This window comes from Ammospiza caudacuta, chromosome 3, assembly GCF_027887145.1.
Source record: "Ammospiza caudacuta isolate bAmmCau1 chromosome 3, bAmmCau1.pri, whole genome shotgun sequence".
NCBI lineage: Eukaryota > Metazoa > Chordata > Aves > Passeriformes > Passerellidae > Ammospiza > Ammospiza caudacuta.
In genome coordinates this window covers 4,899,617-4,918,095 of record NC_080595.1, presented here as the reverse complement: position 1 = coordinate 4,918,095, position 18,479 = coordinate 4,899,617, and the positions used below count along the sequence as shown (strand labels likewise).

Sequence of the window (18,479 nt, the reverse complement as noted above, 5' to 3'; positions counted from 1 at the left end):
CTTTAATAAAGCTGCCAGAGCTGCCCAGCCCGTCCCTCCTTCATTCGCCCGCATTTCCCAGGGGAAAACGCCGGGATTTGGGAATGCCAAAGTCGGGGGCGGTGTAGGCCGCGTTGCCTAGCAACACGCGGCGCGCCGTGTTACGTCACTTCCGGCGCGCCTCCGCCGGGGTCGAGGCGCGTCAGCGCTTCCGGCCGCGCCCGGGGCTGAGCGGGAGCCGCGGCCGGGAACGGACCGGGAACAAACCGGGAACAAACCGGGAACGGGGCGGCAGCCGTGAGTGCGGGGGCCAGGGCGGGCCGGCCCCGCCCGCCTTCTCTTCCTCCCCTCTTTCCCCCTAATTCCCTCCCCTCCTTCTCTTTTTTCCCCCTTTTTTTTCGCTCCTCTTTCTCCCCCTTCTTTTCCCTTCCCTTTTCTTCTCACCCCCTTCCCCTCCTTGTTTCCCCCCTTTTCTCTCCCCTTTTTCCCCCCATCTTTTCCCCCACCCCAGCATTCCCGTGTGATCCAGGGTCCTTTGGAAATGGGGTTGGAAGTGGGCACTGTGGGGCTCTCCATGAGTTCAGCAGCAGCTGCCTGGGAATCCTTTCTCCACTCTCCTTTTTGTCTCTTTCCAGCCAGTTTTGCCCCTGGAAAGGGAGGTATTCCTGAGAAAGGGACAGTGCCCAAATGGAATTAGAGGGGTAGTTGTGAAATAACACGAGAAGTAGTTAAAAATCATTTTATTGGGGTAAAAAACGTGGCACTTAGGTATCACTGATTGTTTATAAAGCATTGGGTGAGACATCACTTAATTCCCAGGACGTGGAAAGAAATTCCTCAGGTTCAGGTAGGAACAGGATTAGGCTCAAAAGATTCCTCAGAGCACCTTAAATCTATAGAAACCTGGTTTGTTCTGGGGTTAAATATTTGGGAAAACACCCTAAAACTTCCACTCTTTTTACAAGCTTTGTAGCAGCTTCAGACATTCCCGAGAAACAGGGCCCAATGGAAGGCTGGAAATGGGCCTCCAAAATGTGCAGGCTGTGAGTCCATTTTGAGGAACTCCCATCATTTGGGGGATTTTCAGTGTGTGGATACAATTATCCATCGCATAAGAGCTTGGAATTTTATATGGAAGGCATTTTCAGACGGGCTTTTAGGACTGCAGTGAACTTTCTCCTTAATCTTGCCTTCCTTTTATTGTTGCCTGGTCTGGCCAGGAATCGTTCCTTAATTCCAGGTGCCAGCTCTGTTTGCTCCATCCCTGTCTCAAAGGGTAGCTTCTGGGTTTCATGGAAAACTAGGGCTGGGGTTTAAGCTCAGATTCACTCCATGGTTTTCTTGAGGAGGTGGAGATCACTCTGAGGTTTGATTAAACAACCTCAGAGCTCTTCCCAACCCAGCGATTCCATCCGCCCCAAACACGCAGAATCCCGCTGGCTGACGTGGGGATCTCTTCAGCAGGGAGAAGGAAGATGGAAAGCACCCCCGTGCTGCTGGAGTCCAAGTCCTCCCCCATCAACCTGCTGAACGAGATGCAGCAGCTGCGGCTGCTGGGCCACCTGTGCGACGTCACCGTCAGCGTGGAGTACCAGGGCGTGCGCGCCGAGTTCCCGGCGCACAAGGCCGTGCTGGCCGCCACCAGCAAGTTCTTCAAGGAGGTTTTCCTCAACGAGGAGCCCGTGGACGGCCCCCGCAGCAACGTGTTCCTCAACGAGGTGCGCGTGGCGGATTTCGCCTCCTTCCTGGAGTTCGTCTACACGGCGCGCGTGGAGGTGGAGGAGGACAGGGTACAGCGCATGCTGGAGATCGCCGAGAAGCTCAAGTGCCTGGATCTCTCCGAGACTTGCTTCCAGCTGAAGAGGCAGATGCTGGAGTCCGTGCTGCTGGAGCTGCAGAACTTCTCGGAGTCGCAGAATTCCGAGGAGGAGAGCGCCGCCCGCCCCGGCACCGTGCCCGCGGCCAAGGCCGAGCGGGACCCTCCGGATTGTTCCGGAGCGTCTCCCGAGGGGCCGGCTGCCAAGGCCAAGGAGAAGGCGGACAAAAAGAAGGAAGTGCTGAAGGCTCCTTACACCAAGATCCGCAGGGCGAGCGGGCGGCTGGCCGGCAGGAAGGTGTTCGTGGAGATCCCCAAGAAGAAATACACGCGGAGGCTGCGGGAGCAGCAGCGGAACGCCGAGGAGGAAAAGCAGCCCAAGGGCGAGGAGGGAGAGCGGGAGCAGGAGGAGAACTCCAGCAAACCCGAGGCGGCCTCCCAGGAGAACCCCGCCAAGGGCGAGGAGGAGGAGGAGGAGGAGAAGAAGAAGCGCGGCGGCGCCTTCAAGTGCGGCACGTGCCAGAAGGAGTTCCTGTACGAGAAGAGCTTCCTGAAGCACGTCCAGCAGAGCCACGGCATCGCCTCAGCGCTGGAGTTCCGCTGCGAGACGTGCGCGCAGACCTTCGCCAACCGCTGCAACCTGCGCAGCCACCAGCGGCACGTGCACAGCAGCGAGCGCCGCTTCCCCTGCGAGCTGTGCGCCAAGCGCTTCAAGAGGAAGAAGGACGTCAAGAGGCACGTGCTGCAGGTGCACGAGGGCGGCGGCGAGCGCCACCAGTGCCACCAGTGCGGCAAGGGGCTCAGCTCCCGCACGGCGCTGCGGCTGCACGAGCGCACGCACACGGGACACAAGCCCTACGGCTGCCCCGAGTGCCAGGCCAAGTTCTCACAGCCCTCGGCGCTGAAAACGCACATGAGGTAAGGAGCGGCGCTCCCTGCGCGCGAGGCGCAGCCCTCAGGGCCTCCTAAATCCCTGCTTTCTCTTTCAGGATCTCCCAAATCCCTGTTTTCTTTTTCAGGGCCTCCCAAATCCCTGTTTTCTCTTTCAGGGCCTCCCAAATCCCTGTTTTTCTCCTCAAATGCGGTCCAGTCCTCAGGGCCTTCCAAATCCCTGTTTTCATGTGGGGTGCAACCCTTAGAGCCTCCCCAGTCCCCGTTTTCTTCTTCAGGGCCTCCCAAATCTCTGTTTTCTACTCCTATGGAGTGCAGCCTTCAGAGCCTCCCAGATCCCTGTTTTCTCCCCAAATGGGGTCCAGCCCTCAGAGTCTCCCAAATTCTCCTGATAGGGGATGCAGCCCTCAGGGCCTCCCAAATCCCTGTTTTCATATGGGATGCAGCCCTCAGAGCTTCCCCAGTCCCTGTTTTCTCTTTCAGGGTCTTCCAAATTGCTGTTTTTTCCTCAAATATGGTCCAGCCCTCAGGGCCTCCCAAATCTCTGTTTTCTCTTTCAGGGCCTCCCAAAGCCCTGTTTTCTCCTGATACAGGTTTCAGCCCTCAGGGTCTCCCAAATCCCAGTTTACATGTGGGGTTCAGCCCTGGGGGCTTCCCAAATCCTGATTTTCATATGGGGTGAACTCCAAATCCGTTTTCTCCTCAAATGGGGTCCAGTCTTCAGGGCCTCCAAAATCCCCGTTTGCTTGTTCACGGCCTCCCAAAGCCCTGTTTTCTCCTGATACAAGGTTCAGCCCTTAGGGCCTCCCAAATCCCTGTTTTCTCCTCAAATGGGGTGCAGCCTTCAGCGCCTCCCAAATCCCTGTTTTCTCTTTCAGAGCCTTCCAGATCGCTGGTTTTTTCCTCAAATTGGTCCAGTCCTCAGAGCCTCACAAATCCCTGTTTTCATGTGTGGTGCACCAATCCCTGGTTTCTCTTTCAGGGCCTCCCAAATCCCTGCTTTCTCCTGATACAGGGTTCAGCCCTCAGGGCCACCCAAATCCCTGTTTTTTCTTTCAGGGCCTCCCAAACCCTGGTTTTCATACGAGGTGCACCTCAAATCCCTGTTTTCTCCTCAAATGAGGTCCAGTCCTCAGGGCCTTCCCAAATCCTTGTTTTCTCTTTTAGGGCCTCCCAAATCCCTGTTTTCATGTGGGGTGCAGCCCTCAGAGCCTCCCCAGTCCCTGTTTTCTCTCTCAGGGCCTCCCCCGTCCCTGTTTTCTCCTCATATCCCGCATGGGCCAGGCCTGTGCTGCAGGGAAATCCAGGTGGGATTCCTCCAGCACATCCTCAGACTCAATACAAAGACAAGTGTGGAAATATTTGGGAAGCATTTTGCAGGGTTTTCAATGGGAAAATGACGGATTTGGGGGCGAAGCAGGGAAAACAATGGATCTGGGAACAGGAGGAGGTGGCGCGTCACTGGTGTCACCCACACGGAGCTGATCCAGAACCCAGGCTGTTTTTATCAGGGGAAAAAAATCACCTCTGAGGGGTTTTAACCTGTTTTTGTCAGTGTTTTATCTACCTCAGGGCATTTTGATAAGGGAAGAATCATCCCTGAGGGATTTTAACCTTATTTTATCTTTCTGAGGGCATTTTTATCAGGGAAGAAGTAGATTCTGAGGGGTTTAGTCTAATTTTATACCTTCTTTAATCTGCCTCAGGGCAGAGCCCTTTTCATGAGGGCAAAAATCATCTCTGAGGGAGTTAACCTGATTTTCTCAGTAATTTCATCTGTCCCAGGGTTTTTTTATCAGAGTAAAAATCATTTCTGAGGGACTTGAACCTGATTTTATCAGTTATTTCATGTGTCTCAGAGCAGACATTTTGATCAGGGCAAAAATTCCTCTCTGAGGGGTTGAGCCTGATTTTATCAGTTTTATTTTTCTGAAGGTGTTTTTATCAGGGCAGAAATTAACTCTGAGGCGCTCAAACTTGATCTTTTCAGTCATTTTACCTTGTCTCATGATAGAGACCATTTTGTCAGAGTAAGAATCTTCTCTGAGGGATTTAACTTGATTTTATCATTTATTTTATCTGCCTTCAGACAGAGATATTTTTATGAGGGAGAAAATCCTCTCTGAGGGTTTAAACCTGATTTTTTTTCCGTTCCCAGAGCCCTTTCAGGAATTTTGGACACTGGAAACTCAATTCTGCCTTAATTTGGGTGTGGTGGCAGCCGGTGGTGGGGATTTCTCATCCTTGGGGATGTATTTTGCCACATGGATGTGCCTCTCCAGGAAAAGCAGCCATCCCAACCCCCTGAGAAGCTTTCCCTCACATCCCAAGGATTTGGAGCCACAACCTGGAGAGGATTTTCTGAATTTAGCTGCGTTTCACTTTGAAAAATTCACTTTTACCGTAACATTTTTGGATGTGGGTGTTTACCCAGCAGTAAGGATCAATGGGAATGAGGGAAAGGCTCGTTCTGGAGTTCCAACATTCCTTTTTCCTTGCAGGATCCACACAGGGGAGAAGCCCTTTGTGTGTGATGAGTGTGGGGCCCGCTTCACCCAGAACCACATGCTCATCTACCACAGGCGCTGCCACACAGGTGAGGCTGGAAAACTGGGAAAATCCAATCCCAAACATTCCAGGGAAAATGTTGCCTTCAGAAAATGCTTTTTGTCTGCATTTTTATGGATAAAATTAGATATTGTCATCTCTTAGGTGGGATTTGCCTGAGAAAGGTTCCCAAGGATATCCTGTGATTTGAAGCTGAAGGAGGGTTGATTTAAATTGGATTTTGGGAAGAAATTCCTCTCTGTGAGAGTGGTGAGGCCTGGAACAGTTTTCCTAAAGAAGTTGTGGATTCCCATTCCTGGAATTGTTCCAGGTCAGGTTGGAGTGGCTTGGAGCAACCTGGGATAGGGGAATGTGTCCCTGCCCATAGAATGGTTTGGAACTGGGTGACCTTTAAATATCTCCACAGTGAGGACATGCTCTGGAATTTCTGTGGGATTTTAACAGCATTCCCAAAGTTCTTCTGGTTTAATCCTCATTTTCCCCTTTTTCTAGGGGAAAGGCCTTTTATGTGTGAAACCTGTGGGAAGAGCTTTGCCTCCAAGGAATACTTGAAACACCACAACCGGATCCACACAGGATCCAAGCCCTTCAAATGTGAGGTTTGCTTCCGGACCTTTGCCCAGAGGAATTCCCTGTACCAGCACATCAAAGTCCACACAGGTAGGATGTGTCCCTTTTCTGGGATACACAGGTAGGATGTGCTTCTTTTCTTGGATACACACCCCTCGCCACTGCAATATTCCAGCAAGGAATTCTCAGCCACGTTTTTCCCCGTGTGCACTGCTTAATGTCTCATGTTCTCCCCTTCTCCCACTAGTCCTGAGTGACAGCAATTCCCTGGAATTCTTCCACAGGCTGTGGAGATACCTTAATAACCTGCCAGGATCATTGGTGATGGAGAGCTCTGGTATAGCTCCGAAGGTTTTTCCAGGGAAGGAGGAAAATGGGATCTGTTTCCAAACAGGGAGTTTGTGGTGTGTTCAGAGTGATCCCAGGGCTGGCAGTGGCTCAGGGGTTCTTGCTCAGAGAAGGGTGAACAAGGAGGAGGAATACTTGGATTCTGGGCAGGACTTGAGTCTCTAATGGAAAACCCATGGAAAAACAGAGTGGCAGCACATCTTTACGGGGCTGGGAGGAGCTTGCTGCCTCCAGAGGGGTCGCAGTGTGACATTTGTACCCCAGGATGTTTTCCCTGACCACTCCCTGCCAGCCAGGGGTAGCTGGGCACTGCCGAGGCACAGCAGCTGTGCTCGGCCCGCATTCCCAGCCTGTGTCCCATGCTGCATTCCCAGGGGAGCGGCCGTACTGCTGTGACCAGTGTGGGAAGCAGTTCACGCAGCTGAACGCGCTGCAGCGGCACCACCGCATCCACACCGGCGAGAAGCCCTTCATGTGCAACGCCTGCGGCAGGACCTTCACCGACAAATCCACCCTGCGCCGGCACACCTCGGTACGATCCCGCTGCTGGGGAGAGTGTCGGGATGGAATTGTTCCTGGGAGGTTGGGAAGGCCCTGGCACGGTTCTCCCAGAAAAGCTGTGGGTGCAGGACCTTCACCGACAAATCCACCCTGCGCCGGCACACCTCGGTACGATCCCACAGTCCTGGCCTGCCAGGACCACATTCCAGCTCCTCAGAGCCACGTTCCGTGGGACTGATGGGTCAAACCCAGAGCAGACTTGCAGTTCAAGCTGATGGAAGTTGGGCTTAGGTGGGATGTTGGGAAGGAATTCTTCCCTGGGAGGTTGGGAAGGCCCTGGCATGGTTCTCCCAGAAAAGCTCTGGGTACAGGACCTTCACCGACAAATCCACACTGAGCCAGCACACCTCAGTATGATCCCGCAGTTAGGGGGGATGTTGGGAAGGCCCAGGCACAGTTTTCCCAGAAAACCTGTGGGTGCTGCATTCGTGGAATTGTTGAAAAGCCAGGCTGGACAGGGCTTGGAGCAACCTGGGATAGGGGAAGGTGTCCCTGTCCATGGCAAGGGTTGGGACTGGATCATCTTTACGGTCCAGCCTTCCAAACCCAAACCATTCCATGACTCCAAAACAAAAAATTTTTCTACCAACATCAAATACAAGCTTGATCCAAACTTTGTCATCCCATATCCAACCTTCTGTCTCCTGGTTATTCTTTTGCAGATCCATGATAAAAACACCCCCTGGAAGTCCTTCCTTGTCATCGTGGAAGGAGCTGCAAAAAATGACGAAGGGCACAAAACGGAGCTTCCTGATGAGGAATACGAGGTGTCCCCCAAAATGCCGGAGAAGCTGCTGTCCTTCCCAGAGAACAGCCCCTACCAGAGCCTGGCAGCAGTCCCGGGAAGTGGGAATTCCAGCACGGACTGTAAGGCCTCTGGAGCACAGGAGTCCCTGCTGGGAGAGCTCACCGTACTCCACACGCAGACGGACTCTGGGCAGCCCCAGCTCCATGCCCTGGTGAACATGGAATAATTTGGGATTGCCTCCTGCTCCTTAGGCTGCACCCCTTGTACAGTCCTTGGCCTGAGGGAGGCCGGTGGTGGGAAGCTGGGAAAGAGTGGGTTTCCAGCTTTCCTCTGGAAATTCCTTCCCCAGCTCCATCTCCTGATGGTTGGGCAGGGTGGCACCACACCAGGGAATTTGTAGGAATTCAGGGGGTGGCTCAGGTACCTTGGTGGTGCAGGTTTGTTTTCCAGGGAATTCAATGCCACATGGACAATCAGGAGAACCGATGTTTCTCTATGACATTCGCTGTGTTTTCCCCAGTGGAATTTCATCCAGGAGAAGTCTGGCTAAATTTGCTTTTCAGGAAACGTTGGTTTCTCTCTGCTTTTGCCAAAGATCCCAACGAGTGGGAGCAGCTTTGGAGTTTCATTCCAGGAGTTTGGAGTCTCTGAACAGCAAAAAGGGGCAGGTGGCAGCCAAGTGCTACTTCCTTGGTTTTACAACTGCAGGGAAACTGGAGCAGTCTGGCACTTGGATCCTGTCAGTTCTCACCTTCCAGCTGCTCCAGCTCCCATGGAATTTGGAGAACAAGACATCTCCTGGAGCTGTGCTGGAAGGGGCTCAGTTCAGAGGCTTTTCCTGCTCCATTTTTAGTGGAATAGGATTTGAGGGATTTCCCCTGGGCGGGGAAGGAGCCTTGGAGTGTTGTTCCAGCTGGGCTGACTCCTGGTTTTTTGCAACAGCAGCTCTGTGTGCTATGGTTTAAAGCTTCAAACCTTGGGATGGACTTCCCAGTGTAAAAACCCACAGTTTTTCCCATTCTTTTTCCCATTTTTTTGCCTGTTCCTGTTGTATTCCCACAGCAGTTCCTCAGCTGAAGCTGTGAGCAGAACTTTGGGAAAGGTAAGCACAATCCAGCCTGGTGAGATCCAGCAATAAACCCCCCCCCCCCACCTGTGGCACAGAGCTATTTTTTGGGATAAAGGGATGGCAGAGGCTTTCTCATAGAACTCTAAGATAGAAAAAAAGGAATTTTTGTACCAGAGGACATTTCCAAGAGTTATATTTGAGATATTTATTCCTGCTGGAGCTCAGTTATTCCCAATGGAAGGAAAGGGGTTGTAGATATATTTAAGGGCTGAGCACTGGGATCTGGAGCCGGGGAATGTTTTGTAAGTGAGTTACTTGTTTGAGCTGTTCCTATTAAAATATGGAATATGGAGACCTCCCAGTGACTCAGTCGTATCCAAGTGGGACACTTTGGGATATTGACAGGCTTGGAAAGTTCACCTGGAGAAGAGAAGGTTCCCTGGAAACCCCAGAAGGGGCCTGCAAGGAAAAGCGTGGGGGATTCTTCATCAGGAATTACAGAGACAGGACAAGAGGGAGGGAATGACTTCCCAGTGACAGAGGGGAATTCAGGAGGGTTATTGGGAAGGAATTCTTCCCTATGAGAATGGGGAGGCCCTGGAAGAGTTTTCCCAGAGAATCTGTGGCTGCCCCATGCCTGGAAGTATTCACAGGGATTGGAGCAAGCCAGGATAGTGGAAGGTGTCCCTTCCCACCCACATCATTCCCTGATTCCCAACAGGAATTGAAGGCATCACAGCCCCTCCCAGCCTCCATCATCCCACCGTGCTCCAGCCTTTTGAGTTTTCCAGAAGAACCACTTCTCCCTCCTTCCATCCATGATTTTCACTTTATTCATGTACAGAGTCACACCAAACATGATATTCTTGCTAAGGCCATTTCCTTAAATAAGTTTTCCAAGTAGAGAGTGATGGAGGTGGGGCGGGAATACAGCGGGAGTGGCGGAATTGTCACCTGGGAACCGTCACAATTCACCATGGATACAGCAGAGGACATGCTGGAGCTACTCACACACAACTACCAGGTGTAGGGATGGAGTAACAGCCCTCCTGCTCCTCCTGTCCTACAACACCGACACGGGGAACGGCAACAGAACCGAAAAAACACCGGGAAAAGTGGAGCCTCCCAAGCTGTGCTTCCCCTCATCCCGGCTCCCACAGTGCTGGACGCCTGATAAAGCCATTCCTGAGGGTGGGAATGGATGAACTCTGTGGAGCTGGGAGATCCCCCCCACTGCCTCCCAACTTTTCCATCTGGTTGGGATGTTTGGGATGAACACAAGGACCTGTGGGAAACAGAGATCGGGAAGGGTGGGAAAACACCAAACCAAGGAGAATTTGGCATGGATCAAGATTTTTGGTTTTCAGAACTTTAGAGCCCAACGAGCCAAGCTCTATCCAAAGCCCAACATTCCAACCTGACTTTTTCCAAAGGAAAGAGGGGCTGGGGCTGCCTGGAGCCTCCAGAACAGCCCTAAATTACTGACTTCACTCTTCCCAAAGAGTGACAAATTGCACAAGCTCCCGGCGCCTCCGATGCATCCTGGAAAAACCAGGCAGCTCAATCCTCACACACCCATCAATTCCTGCAGGAATTTTTCAACTTTTCGCAAGCAAACTGTGCCCCCCCTGCCACCTGGATTCCAACAAGGCTCCTGTGGGATCCACACCTGCGTGCAGCCAAAGGGTCGGAATTTAGGGATTGTGCCCGGCACACGCAGAGGGTGAGGTGCAAAAACAGATCCTTCCTCGGGTGGAATATTTGGGAGTGGAGGGATGGGATGCACCACGAACTAAAGTGGGAAATCAATCCAAGAAAGATGGAAACCAACCAGGACCTAGGGCCGACACCAACCCAAGGCTCTTGGAATGCCTATGGCGTGGTGGGGATGTGCAGGATATTCCCAATTCCCAAAGCCTCTGCCTAGCACCACTTCCAGACCCCCAAATCCAAGTGTATCCAACACTTGAGAACGGGAAAACGGGAACACAACGGGCTGGAAGCGCTTACTGGTACTGTGCTGGCCGTGATGGAATATGTACATGCTGGAACCAACGGGACAGCAGGAAAACCGGGAGCTGCGAGTGCAGGCACCGGGATGGGCGGGACCAAACCCAAGGAGGAGAAGGAGGAATTCCGCTCCAAGGGCTTCTCCCGCCTGGCATCCGCCCGGAGCGTCACCACAGAGCGAGGGCTAAAGAAACACAGTGAGCCATGGGAGTGGGAAGCGACGAAAGAAAGCGCGGGATTGGGTCGGGAATTCCCGAAAAGTCCTCGGCTGGAGGCGGGAAGGGCCCGCGGGCGTCACTTGAGGTCGCCGTCGCCCTCGCCCTGGATGGTTTTCTTGATGCGCAGCAGCATCGTGGTGAGCCACTGATCCAGCCGCGAGATGGAGTCGAATTCCTTCACCTGGCACCGGCAAAAATCGTGGATCAGGGAGCGGGAGGGAAAGGGAAAGAGGCGGGAATGCGGCGGGGATGGATGGGGGGGAGTGGCAGAGATGGGAATAGACGAGTGGCTCCTCCTGGGAATAAAGGGGAGGGGAAAAGGACAGAAAAGGGAGGAGGGGAATGCAAAGAGCAATAAAGGGAAAGGGGGGGAAAAAACAAGGGAAAGGGAGAGAAAAATAAGGGGAAAAGGGAATAAAGGGAAACAAAGGCAAAGGTGAAACAAGGGCAAAAGCAAAACAAGGGGAAGGGGGGAAAAGGGAAGGGTGGAAAAGAGGAAGAGATAAAGGGGAAGAGGAATAGAGGAAGAGGAGAAAGGGAAAGAACCAAGGGGAGGGGAAACAAAGGGGAAAAACAAAAGGGAAAAAATACAAGGAGAAAGGGGGAAAAAATGCAAGAGGAAAGTGGGGAAAAACAAGGGAAAGGAAAAACAGGAAGGGAAAAAAGGGAAAGAAAAAAGGGAAAGAAAAAAGGGAAAGGAAAGGAAAGGAAAGGAAAGGAAAGGAAAGGAAAGGAAAGGAAAGGAAAGGAAAGGAAAGGAAAGGAAAGGAAAGGAAAAAAGGAAAAGGGTACTAGAAAGAAGGAAGGGAAAGAAAGAGGGGTGAGGGAAAAAGGGAAGGGGGTGAAAAGGAGGAAGGGCAAAAAAAAAAGGAGAAGTGGGGGGAAACAACAGAAAGCAGAGGAAAAAAAGGGAATGGAAGAAAAAAAAGGGAAAAGGCACAGGGCCACAGTCCAGCGAAAAGTCTCTCCAAACCCGACTTGAGCTCTTTAGGCTCCTGTAAAACGCCAAGAGAGCCAGAGCAAACCCAGACAGGATCTGAATTCTCCATGAAAAGCCAGGAATGTTTAAGGAGAAAGCTGGGACCTTGCTGTACCAGCTGTCCCCAGCCCCTCTCTGCAGGGCACAGGCATGCCAAAAAAGAGAAGGAAGAAGCAGCATTCCCAAGTGCACCCATGGGTACTCACAGCCTCGGTGTAGGCCTCACTGTTCTGCTCCTCATGAGCTTCCAGCAGTTTCTGGGAAAACACCAGGAAAAATTAGGGAATGCTCTATTCCTGCATGTTCCCACTCCGGCATCTCATCCCAGGGAACAGAGACCATGAAAAGCACCCACCACAAACAGGGGTCTGGGCCAAACCCAGGGAAAAGCGAGGCTGATGTCCTCTAAAATGCTGGGATAAAGGAAAAAAACCCTGGAAAAGTGAGAAATCCCCCTGGTCACTCACTTTCAATAGCTTGCATTCCCGGGAATCTGTGAAAGCCGGGAACATTTCTTCGTATTTCTCCAGTGCAAGCTGGAAGAGAGAAGAGATTCCTTCACACACCATTCCTATATTTTTCCCCAGGATTTGCCTTCCAATCCTCAAACTTAGGAAAATATTCACTAAGAATCCAATGTGACAGTGGCACATGATGAATTCCAGCCACTGCTGAGGAGGGATCAGGGATGAGGAGGGATCAGGGATTTTGGAAAAATAGCTGTGAGCCCACTGAGCTTCTCCCAGCTGGCTGAGGCTGGTGAGGAGGGATTGGGAATTCTGGGATAACTGACCTTGGCATTCAGCTCATCCACGATGAAGTGGCACAGGGCAGCTTTGAAGAAATATTCTTTGGCGCTGTACTTGAGCAAAGGGTTATCCATCGTGTTTGTTCCCACCTGGACAAAAAAAAAAAAAAAACATGGAAAAAAGGGGCAGGAAAGGAAAGCCTGGATTAAACCAATTCATATTCCACCCTGAGCCACAGGGCTGGGAAAAAAAGGCATGGGAAAAATGACAAAAAGCTGTTGGGAAGCAGGGAGGTTTTGAACTCATCCCAAGGGAAGTCGAAATGGAAAAACAAATCCACTTGGGGAAAAGCTGCTCCAGGATTAACACTCTGTTGGTATTTCCAGGTAAATGTCCGACAAAAGGCAGAGCTGATAAATCCAGGAGGGAATTTTCTGCCAAAGGGAGTTGTAAATACATTCAAAGGGGAATTTTTATAAGGGGAATTTTTATGGATTTTTCCCAACCTTTTCCTGGAAACACTGAAAATCATGGATGTGGCACTTGGGGACACTTGGCCATGCGGGGGGAACAGTGGGACTCTGACCTCAGAGAACCTTTCCAGCCTAAACAATTCCCTGATTCTGGCAGTTCTGCCAACCCCGGGCCCTGTTCCTTGGGAAGGTGCTATTCCCATGGGATGTGGCTCCTGACCTGCTCGTAGATCTCGATGGCTTTCTGGTACTGCTCCAGCTGCGCCGCGTAGGCCGCCACCTTCAGCAGACACTTGTTGGCTGAGCTGCAACCACATCCCAAAAATCAGGCCCTGAATCCTGGGAATTCACCAGCCCACGCCCCAGCACCCATTCCCAGAGAGAGAAGTGGGAACCCAGAGCAGGGATTTAGAGGAATTCTCTTGGAACAGCCCAAATTAGAAGTGTGCTGGTTGTGGGAGTGTTTGGGATGGATCCCTCTTCCAGGGATAGATCCCTGTTCCAGCCCTTCCCGCTGATCCCAAGGACTTGCCTGTTGGATTCCTCTCCCTTGTAGTAATCTGCAGCCTGCTCGTAGTGTGCAATGGCCTGGGGACAGAAATGTGGGATCAGTCATCCCGGGATACAGCACCCCAGGGAACAGCAGCAACATTCAGGGAGGGAGGTGGGATCCAATGGAGTGGAGCTGAGGAAGGAAATCCTTGCCTGGAAAATAACCCCTAAATCCCATCCAGTTTTGTCCTGCAAAATTCCAGCAGGAGATCCACAGCGGGAATTCTGCTCAGGGAGTTTGGAAGTGGGAACGAGGGAATCAGTGCTGAAGTGGGAACTAAAAGTGACTAAAATGGCTCCATGACACTCCCAAAGAGCTTTTCCAGTGGGGAACACCGAGGTGGATCCTCACTGGAGCGTTTGGCCAGTGCTGCTGGCACAGGGACACACCAGAGACTTGGGATTGCTCCATGAAAACCTCCAGGCTGGGAAAACCATTAACTCCAGCTCATGGCTGGATTGCACCTACACCAGGAATTCCGGTGCTGGATGGGAGAAGGGAATTCTTGAGCTCAGGGCAAGGAAATCCCAGAACAGTTTGGGCTGGAAGTGACCTCCAGCTGTGATCTCCTTCCACTGCTGGGAACAACTTCCACCATCCCAGCCTGCTCCAGCTTGGCCTTGGACACTTCCCGGGATGTGGCAACCACGGGTTTTCTGGGAAAGCCGCGCCAGGGCTGCCAATGACGTCACTGATGTTGTCACCAAGGTGTCCCCTCACCTTCTCGATGTCCACCAGCTCGGCCTCGTAGATCTCGGCGATGGTGATGTGGTGCTTGGCGGCGATGGTGAAGCGGCCCTGGGGACGGGAGGGGAGCGGGATGAGGCACGGCGTTCCCGGGAGGCCGCGCGGCGTTCCCGGGAGCGGGGCCTTACCATGTCCGTGTAGATATCGATGGCTGCGTTTAAGCAGTTGATGGCCTCTGCAGCGTGTGTGAGAGACAACAGCGTCAGCCACTCCCGCTCCCAAACCCACCCGGCAGCTCATCCAGGGAATATCTGCCCACAGAGCGGGGCTCTGGAATGACCTCAGCCCCGGCACCCCCAGCAATTCCCAAAGGAACAAACACCAGGATGACCCAACCCCAAGTTTGCTGTCTGCATCCCCCAATGGAGCAAACTACAAGGGATCAACTCCAAAACGCTGCTGTTTTCCAGGGAATCTAAGAGTTTGTCATTCACCCTGAGTTTGTTCCCGTCTCCTGGGATAATGCTGATGGGAGGTGGGGGGTTTGCTTCCAGACCTAGCTAGGGAAAAGTGGATTGGAGACCTTCCCAAAAATCACAGCCTGGTTAAAAGAATCCCAGATCCTTTATTCTAATCCCAACAAAGGCCAGGACTGGGGAAAGCCTCGGGGACACAGCAGGGATCCTCCTGCAATCCAGCTCAGTGACTGCCTGAAGCCATTCCCCAAAGCCAAGCCAAACCAGGATGGAAGCTGCCAAAAGTCCCAACACCCTGCAGCATCCCAAATCCCAACAAACACCAAGAGGAGACGCCAGGACAGCGCTGACCTCCTGCATCATCCCAAAGCACCTTGTGGAAAAGCAGGAATGCAGCTGTGCCAGCAGTGAGCCTTTGGCTGGGAGCAATCCCACATTCCAGTGCCGTATTCCGCTGCCTTACCTTGCGGATCTGCTTTTTTGTAGGCATTCCCAGCATCCACAAAGCTGGTGGCTGAGTCGTGCTTGCTCTGCAGCTGCATGTGCAGCTTGGCTGCCTGGCAAAAGGCATTTCCTGCCGCTGGAAAAGAGGGAATACAACCCGTGAATCCCGTGAGCGAGCGGGAATGCGCCTCTTCCAGAACCTAGGGAGACTCAGGGATGAGAGCTTCCCAAGCAGGATCATCAGCTGGCATCTTAAAATCCCTCCAACATCCTTCAGCTCACTACCTTTGTACACTCTCCCAGTATTTAAATAGGAACTGCCTCCCTTTGTACACTCTCCCAGTATTTACATAGGAATTGCACGGACACAGAGACCATTTCCCATGGAATAATTCACAGGAAGACGTTTGGGCGCTCTGGGATCACCCACGCCCCCCCAGATCCCAGGATTTGGGACTCACCACTCCAGTTTTTGGCGATCTTGAACATGTTGGCAGCCCTGGTGTACATCTCACAGGCCTCCTCCACGCGGGTGTTGCCCCTGGAATGCAGCAGGAATGCTCCTGAGGGCAGGCAGGGAGGGAACGGCTCCAGAGCCAAAGCTGGGATTGGGAATTGGGAATCTTGGCCTCTCCGGGCTCTGTGAGGCTGATTCCACTCCCCATGGGAGAACACTGAAAGGAGAATGCTGGATTTGGGGGCTCTCCCAGAATTCCAAGATGCCAAAGGTCAGACTTTTGGTAAGGAAATGCAGATTTTTCATGGAAACCCTGGGGAAAAAAATGAGGCTCTGGGGGCATCTCCTTGCTCTCCATAACTCCCTGACAGGAGCCAGGAGGGATTGAGCTCTGCTCCCACACTAAAAAAGGAATCCCAGAATCCTTAATGCTGGAAAATCTCTCAAGCCCATGAATCCAACATTTCCCCAAAATCCATGTCCCCAAGTGCCACAACCACATTGCTCTTAAATCAACCTCACAACAGGGATTATTCCACTTTCTTTCCCATCCCCTGGGAATTCTGGCACTTTTCTCCCCTCCCTCTCTCCCTCTGGCAGCCAAGCACGGTTGGTTTGGAAGCACAGGAGGGATTTTTGGATCCCTCCTTGCCCTTGGAAGGCACCTCTGGCACAAGCCAAAGCCAACAGAGGCAGCACCGAGGAATGCTACACCCGGAGAGGTCTCTGGAACAAGGCAAGTCCCAGCCTTTTAATCCCAAAAAATCAGAAATAAAGGGATAACAGCTCTTGTGCAAGGTGATGGAGCAATTCCAGGAAGAGCCCAAGTGGGAAGAAGGCATTTGGCCGGCACTGGGAATCCTGGACATCCCGTTTGCAGGGAAGGTGCCAAGAGCCGAGTCACCCCCCCCCCCCCCCCACCTTTCCTTCCTATTTTTTTCCCCTCCATCTGCTTTTAGCCCTGAAAATTAAAAATTCCTCTCTCGAAATCTCTGTCCGTTCCCTCCAAGGATTTTCAGGAATTTGCCACCCGGATTATGCTCCTGGAGCAGGCCCTGACTGATTAATCTGCCGGCGGCCAGAGAGAAATTTCTATTTAAAACTTGTGGATTTTCGGGCGGCCGCAGCCGATTTTTCCGGGCTGATGGATAAAAACCTCCCGGCCTGCACAGAGCATCGCTCCGGGAATGTTCTTTCCTTAAAAAAAAAACGGAAGAAAAGCAGGACTGGGGTGGCCAAACCACTCCGTTTGCAGGCACACCCCCAGGAACAGCAGGCCCGGGGAAAAGGACGCTCTGCCATTTTCTGGGATAACGCCGGCCGTAGTCCTGGGATGCCCGGGTTCCCTGGGATTTCGGGAGAGCCCATCCGTGCCAGGGCGAACCCGGGGATGCCGGGAGATGATTCCCCCCGGGATAAGGCCGGGATGAGGAGCGCGGGGAGGGGACAGGAGCCGCAGAGGCCGAGCGCGCCCGTCACAGCGCTGCGACCAGCGATGGCCAGGAGGGGCTGATCCAGGGAATCCGGGCTTGGATCGGGATGGGAGCGCTCCGTGTGCCCCCTCCCCGTGCTCTGGCAGGGATAAGGAAAACACTGACCCACAGTGAGGGGCAGGAGTTGGGAAAAAGGGGGAAGAGATCGGGAAGGAGAGGACGGAGGAGATGGGAAAGGGGGGCAGGAAATAGGGAAATGGGCGGATGTGGGAGATGGGGAGGAAGGGGATGCAGGAGATGGGAGGGGGGCCGGGGGCTCAGGAGCCGGGAATGGGGGTGTGAAGGGGGACAAGAGCTGAGGAGGAGGATCCAGAGCCGGGGAAGCGGGGGGAGATGCAGGAGATTGGAAGGGGGATGCGGGAGATGGGAAGGGGGGAATGCGGGATGCGGGCCGCTCACCCGAAGAGCCCCCGCAGGAAGGAGTGCGAGCCCTTGACGCGCTTCTCGGCCTCCGCCATGAGCTGCACGGCCTCCCGCTCCTTGCCGGCGCTGTCCATCGCTCCCGCTTTTCCTGCTCTCCTTCCTCCCTTCTTTCCTTCCTCCTCCTCCTCCTCCTCCGCGGCACCGGGAGCGCGCCGGGCGCGTGCGCGGGGCGGGGCGCGCGCAGGATGCGGGATGCGGCGGGATCCGGCCGGGATCGGGGATGAGCGGCTCCTCCCTCTGGCTATTCCCGAAGCGGGATTCCTTCGGGAGATAACTCAAAAGACGGATGTGGGAATGGGAGCGGGATCCCAGCTGGAGGTGGGATCTGTGGCAGCAGACCAGTCCTTATCCTGAAGGTTATTTATGTCACTCTCCGAGTGTCCAGGGAATTACCTCACCTGTAAACTCAGATTCCCGGGAGGGAGGCTACACTTTCCTGGGAGTATTCCACACTAAGGATAATCAGAAGGGTCACCTGTGTCCTGCCCCCGTTACATGAGCGCACATTTGAGTTGTTCAAAACCGCCCCTGGAAGGAGTGAGCCCTGTACGGGGAAAACTGGGATGGATATTCCTGCCTGATCCCTCCCCTGCGCACCCGGGCCGAGGGAATCCCATAACGCGAACAACCCGTCGAACTACAATTCCCAGCGTGCCCCGCGGCCGGCGCGCAGTGTGACGCCATCACCCCGCGCCCACTGTCGCCATGGCGACGCTGGCGCATCCTGGCGTCGCTCCCATGGGAACGTCCCGCATGGCGTCCCGGGAGCGGCGGGAACTGGGCAGCAAAGACCTCGCGCTCCCCCCGGCCCCGATGTCCGAATCCCTCCCTGTGAGAGAATGCCGGCTCTGCAGTGCCGGGAACACCCCGTGATGATCCCCCGGGAAAGGAAATCCCGGCTCCGGTGTTCCAGGAATTCCAGGTGAGTGACCTGGTTTCAGGGCTGGGCGAAATTAAAGCCGGGAGC

General features: G+C 53.5%; 2 protein-coding genes across 2 annotated transcripts; one reads left to right on the top strand and one right to left on the bottom strand.

Moving 5' to 3' along the window:
* The first annotated feature begins 176 nt into the window (after positions 1 to 176).
* Positions 177 to 8,902, top strand: GZF1 (GDNF inducible zinc finger protein 1). The gene is made up of 6 exons (XM_058801981.1): positions 177 to 276; positions 1,441 to 2,713; positions 5,188 to 5,282; positions 5,747 to 5,914; positions 6,547 to 6,704; positions 7,396 to 8,902. The coding sequence occupies exons 2-6, from the start codon at positions 1,455 to 1,457 to the stop codon at positions 7,705 to 7,707; spliced, it is 1,992 nt and encodes a 663-aa protein (XP_058657964.1). The 5' UTR covers positions 177 to 276; positions 1,441 to 1,454; the 3' UTR covers positions 7,708 to 8,902.
* Positions 8,903 to 9,375: 473 nt separating this feature from the next.
* On the bottom strand, positions 9,376 to 17,671 carry NAPB (NSF attachment protein beta). The gene is made up of 11 exons (XM_058801219.1): positions 17,489 to 17,671; positions 15,601 to 15,680; positions 15,159 to 15,275; positions 14,408 to 14,454; positions 14,253 to 14,330; positions 13,512 to 13,567; positions 13,200 to 13,284; positions 12,551 to 12,655; positions 12,225 to 12,293; positions 11,964 to 12,014; positions 9,376 to 10,959 (listed from the first exon to the last, which is right to left on the bottom strand). The coding sequence occupies exons 1-11, from the start codon at positions 17,584 to 17,586 to the stop codon at positions 10,855 to 10,857; spliced, it is 891 nt and encodes a 296-aa protein (XP_058657202.1). The 5' UTR covers positions 17,587 to 17,671; the 3' UTR covers positions 9,376 to 10,854.
* Between the last annotated feature and the right edge of the window lie 808 nt (positions 17,672 to 18,479).

What these genes read in the sequence shown, in the direction of transcription:
- NAPB (XM_058801219.1), bottom strand. Translation starts at nt 17,586, where the DNA reads ATGGACAGCGCCGGCAAGGAGCGGGAGGCCGTGCAGCTCATGGCGGAG. An exon ending in AAGGGAGAGGAATCCAACAG is followed by an intron (nt 13,285 to 13,511) that starts GCAAGTCCTTGG and finishes ATGTGGTTGCAG; the next exon opens with CTCAGCCAACAAGTGTCTGC. An exon ending in GTGAGGCCTACACCGAGGCT is followed by an intron (nt 10,960 to 11,963) that starts GTGAGTACCCAT and finishes TGCCGGTGCCAG; the next exon opens with GTGAAGGAATTCGACTCCAT.
- GZF1 (XM_058801981.1), top strand. Translation starts at nt 1,455, where the DNA reads ATGGAAAGCACCCCCGTGCTGCTGGAGTCCAAGTCCTCCCCCATCAAC. An exon ending in GCGCTGAAAACGCACATGAG is followed by an intron (nt 2,714 to 5,187) that starts GTAAGGAGCGGC and finishes TTTTCCTTGCAG; the next exon opens with GATCCACACAGGGGAGAAGC. An exon ending in CCCTGCGCCGGCACACCTCG is followed by an intron (nt 6,705 to 7,395) that starts GTACGATCCCGC and finishes ATTCTTTTGCAG; the next exon opens with ATCCATGATAAAAACACCCC.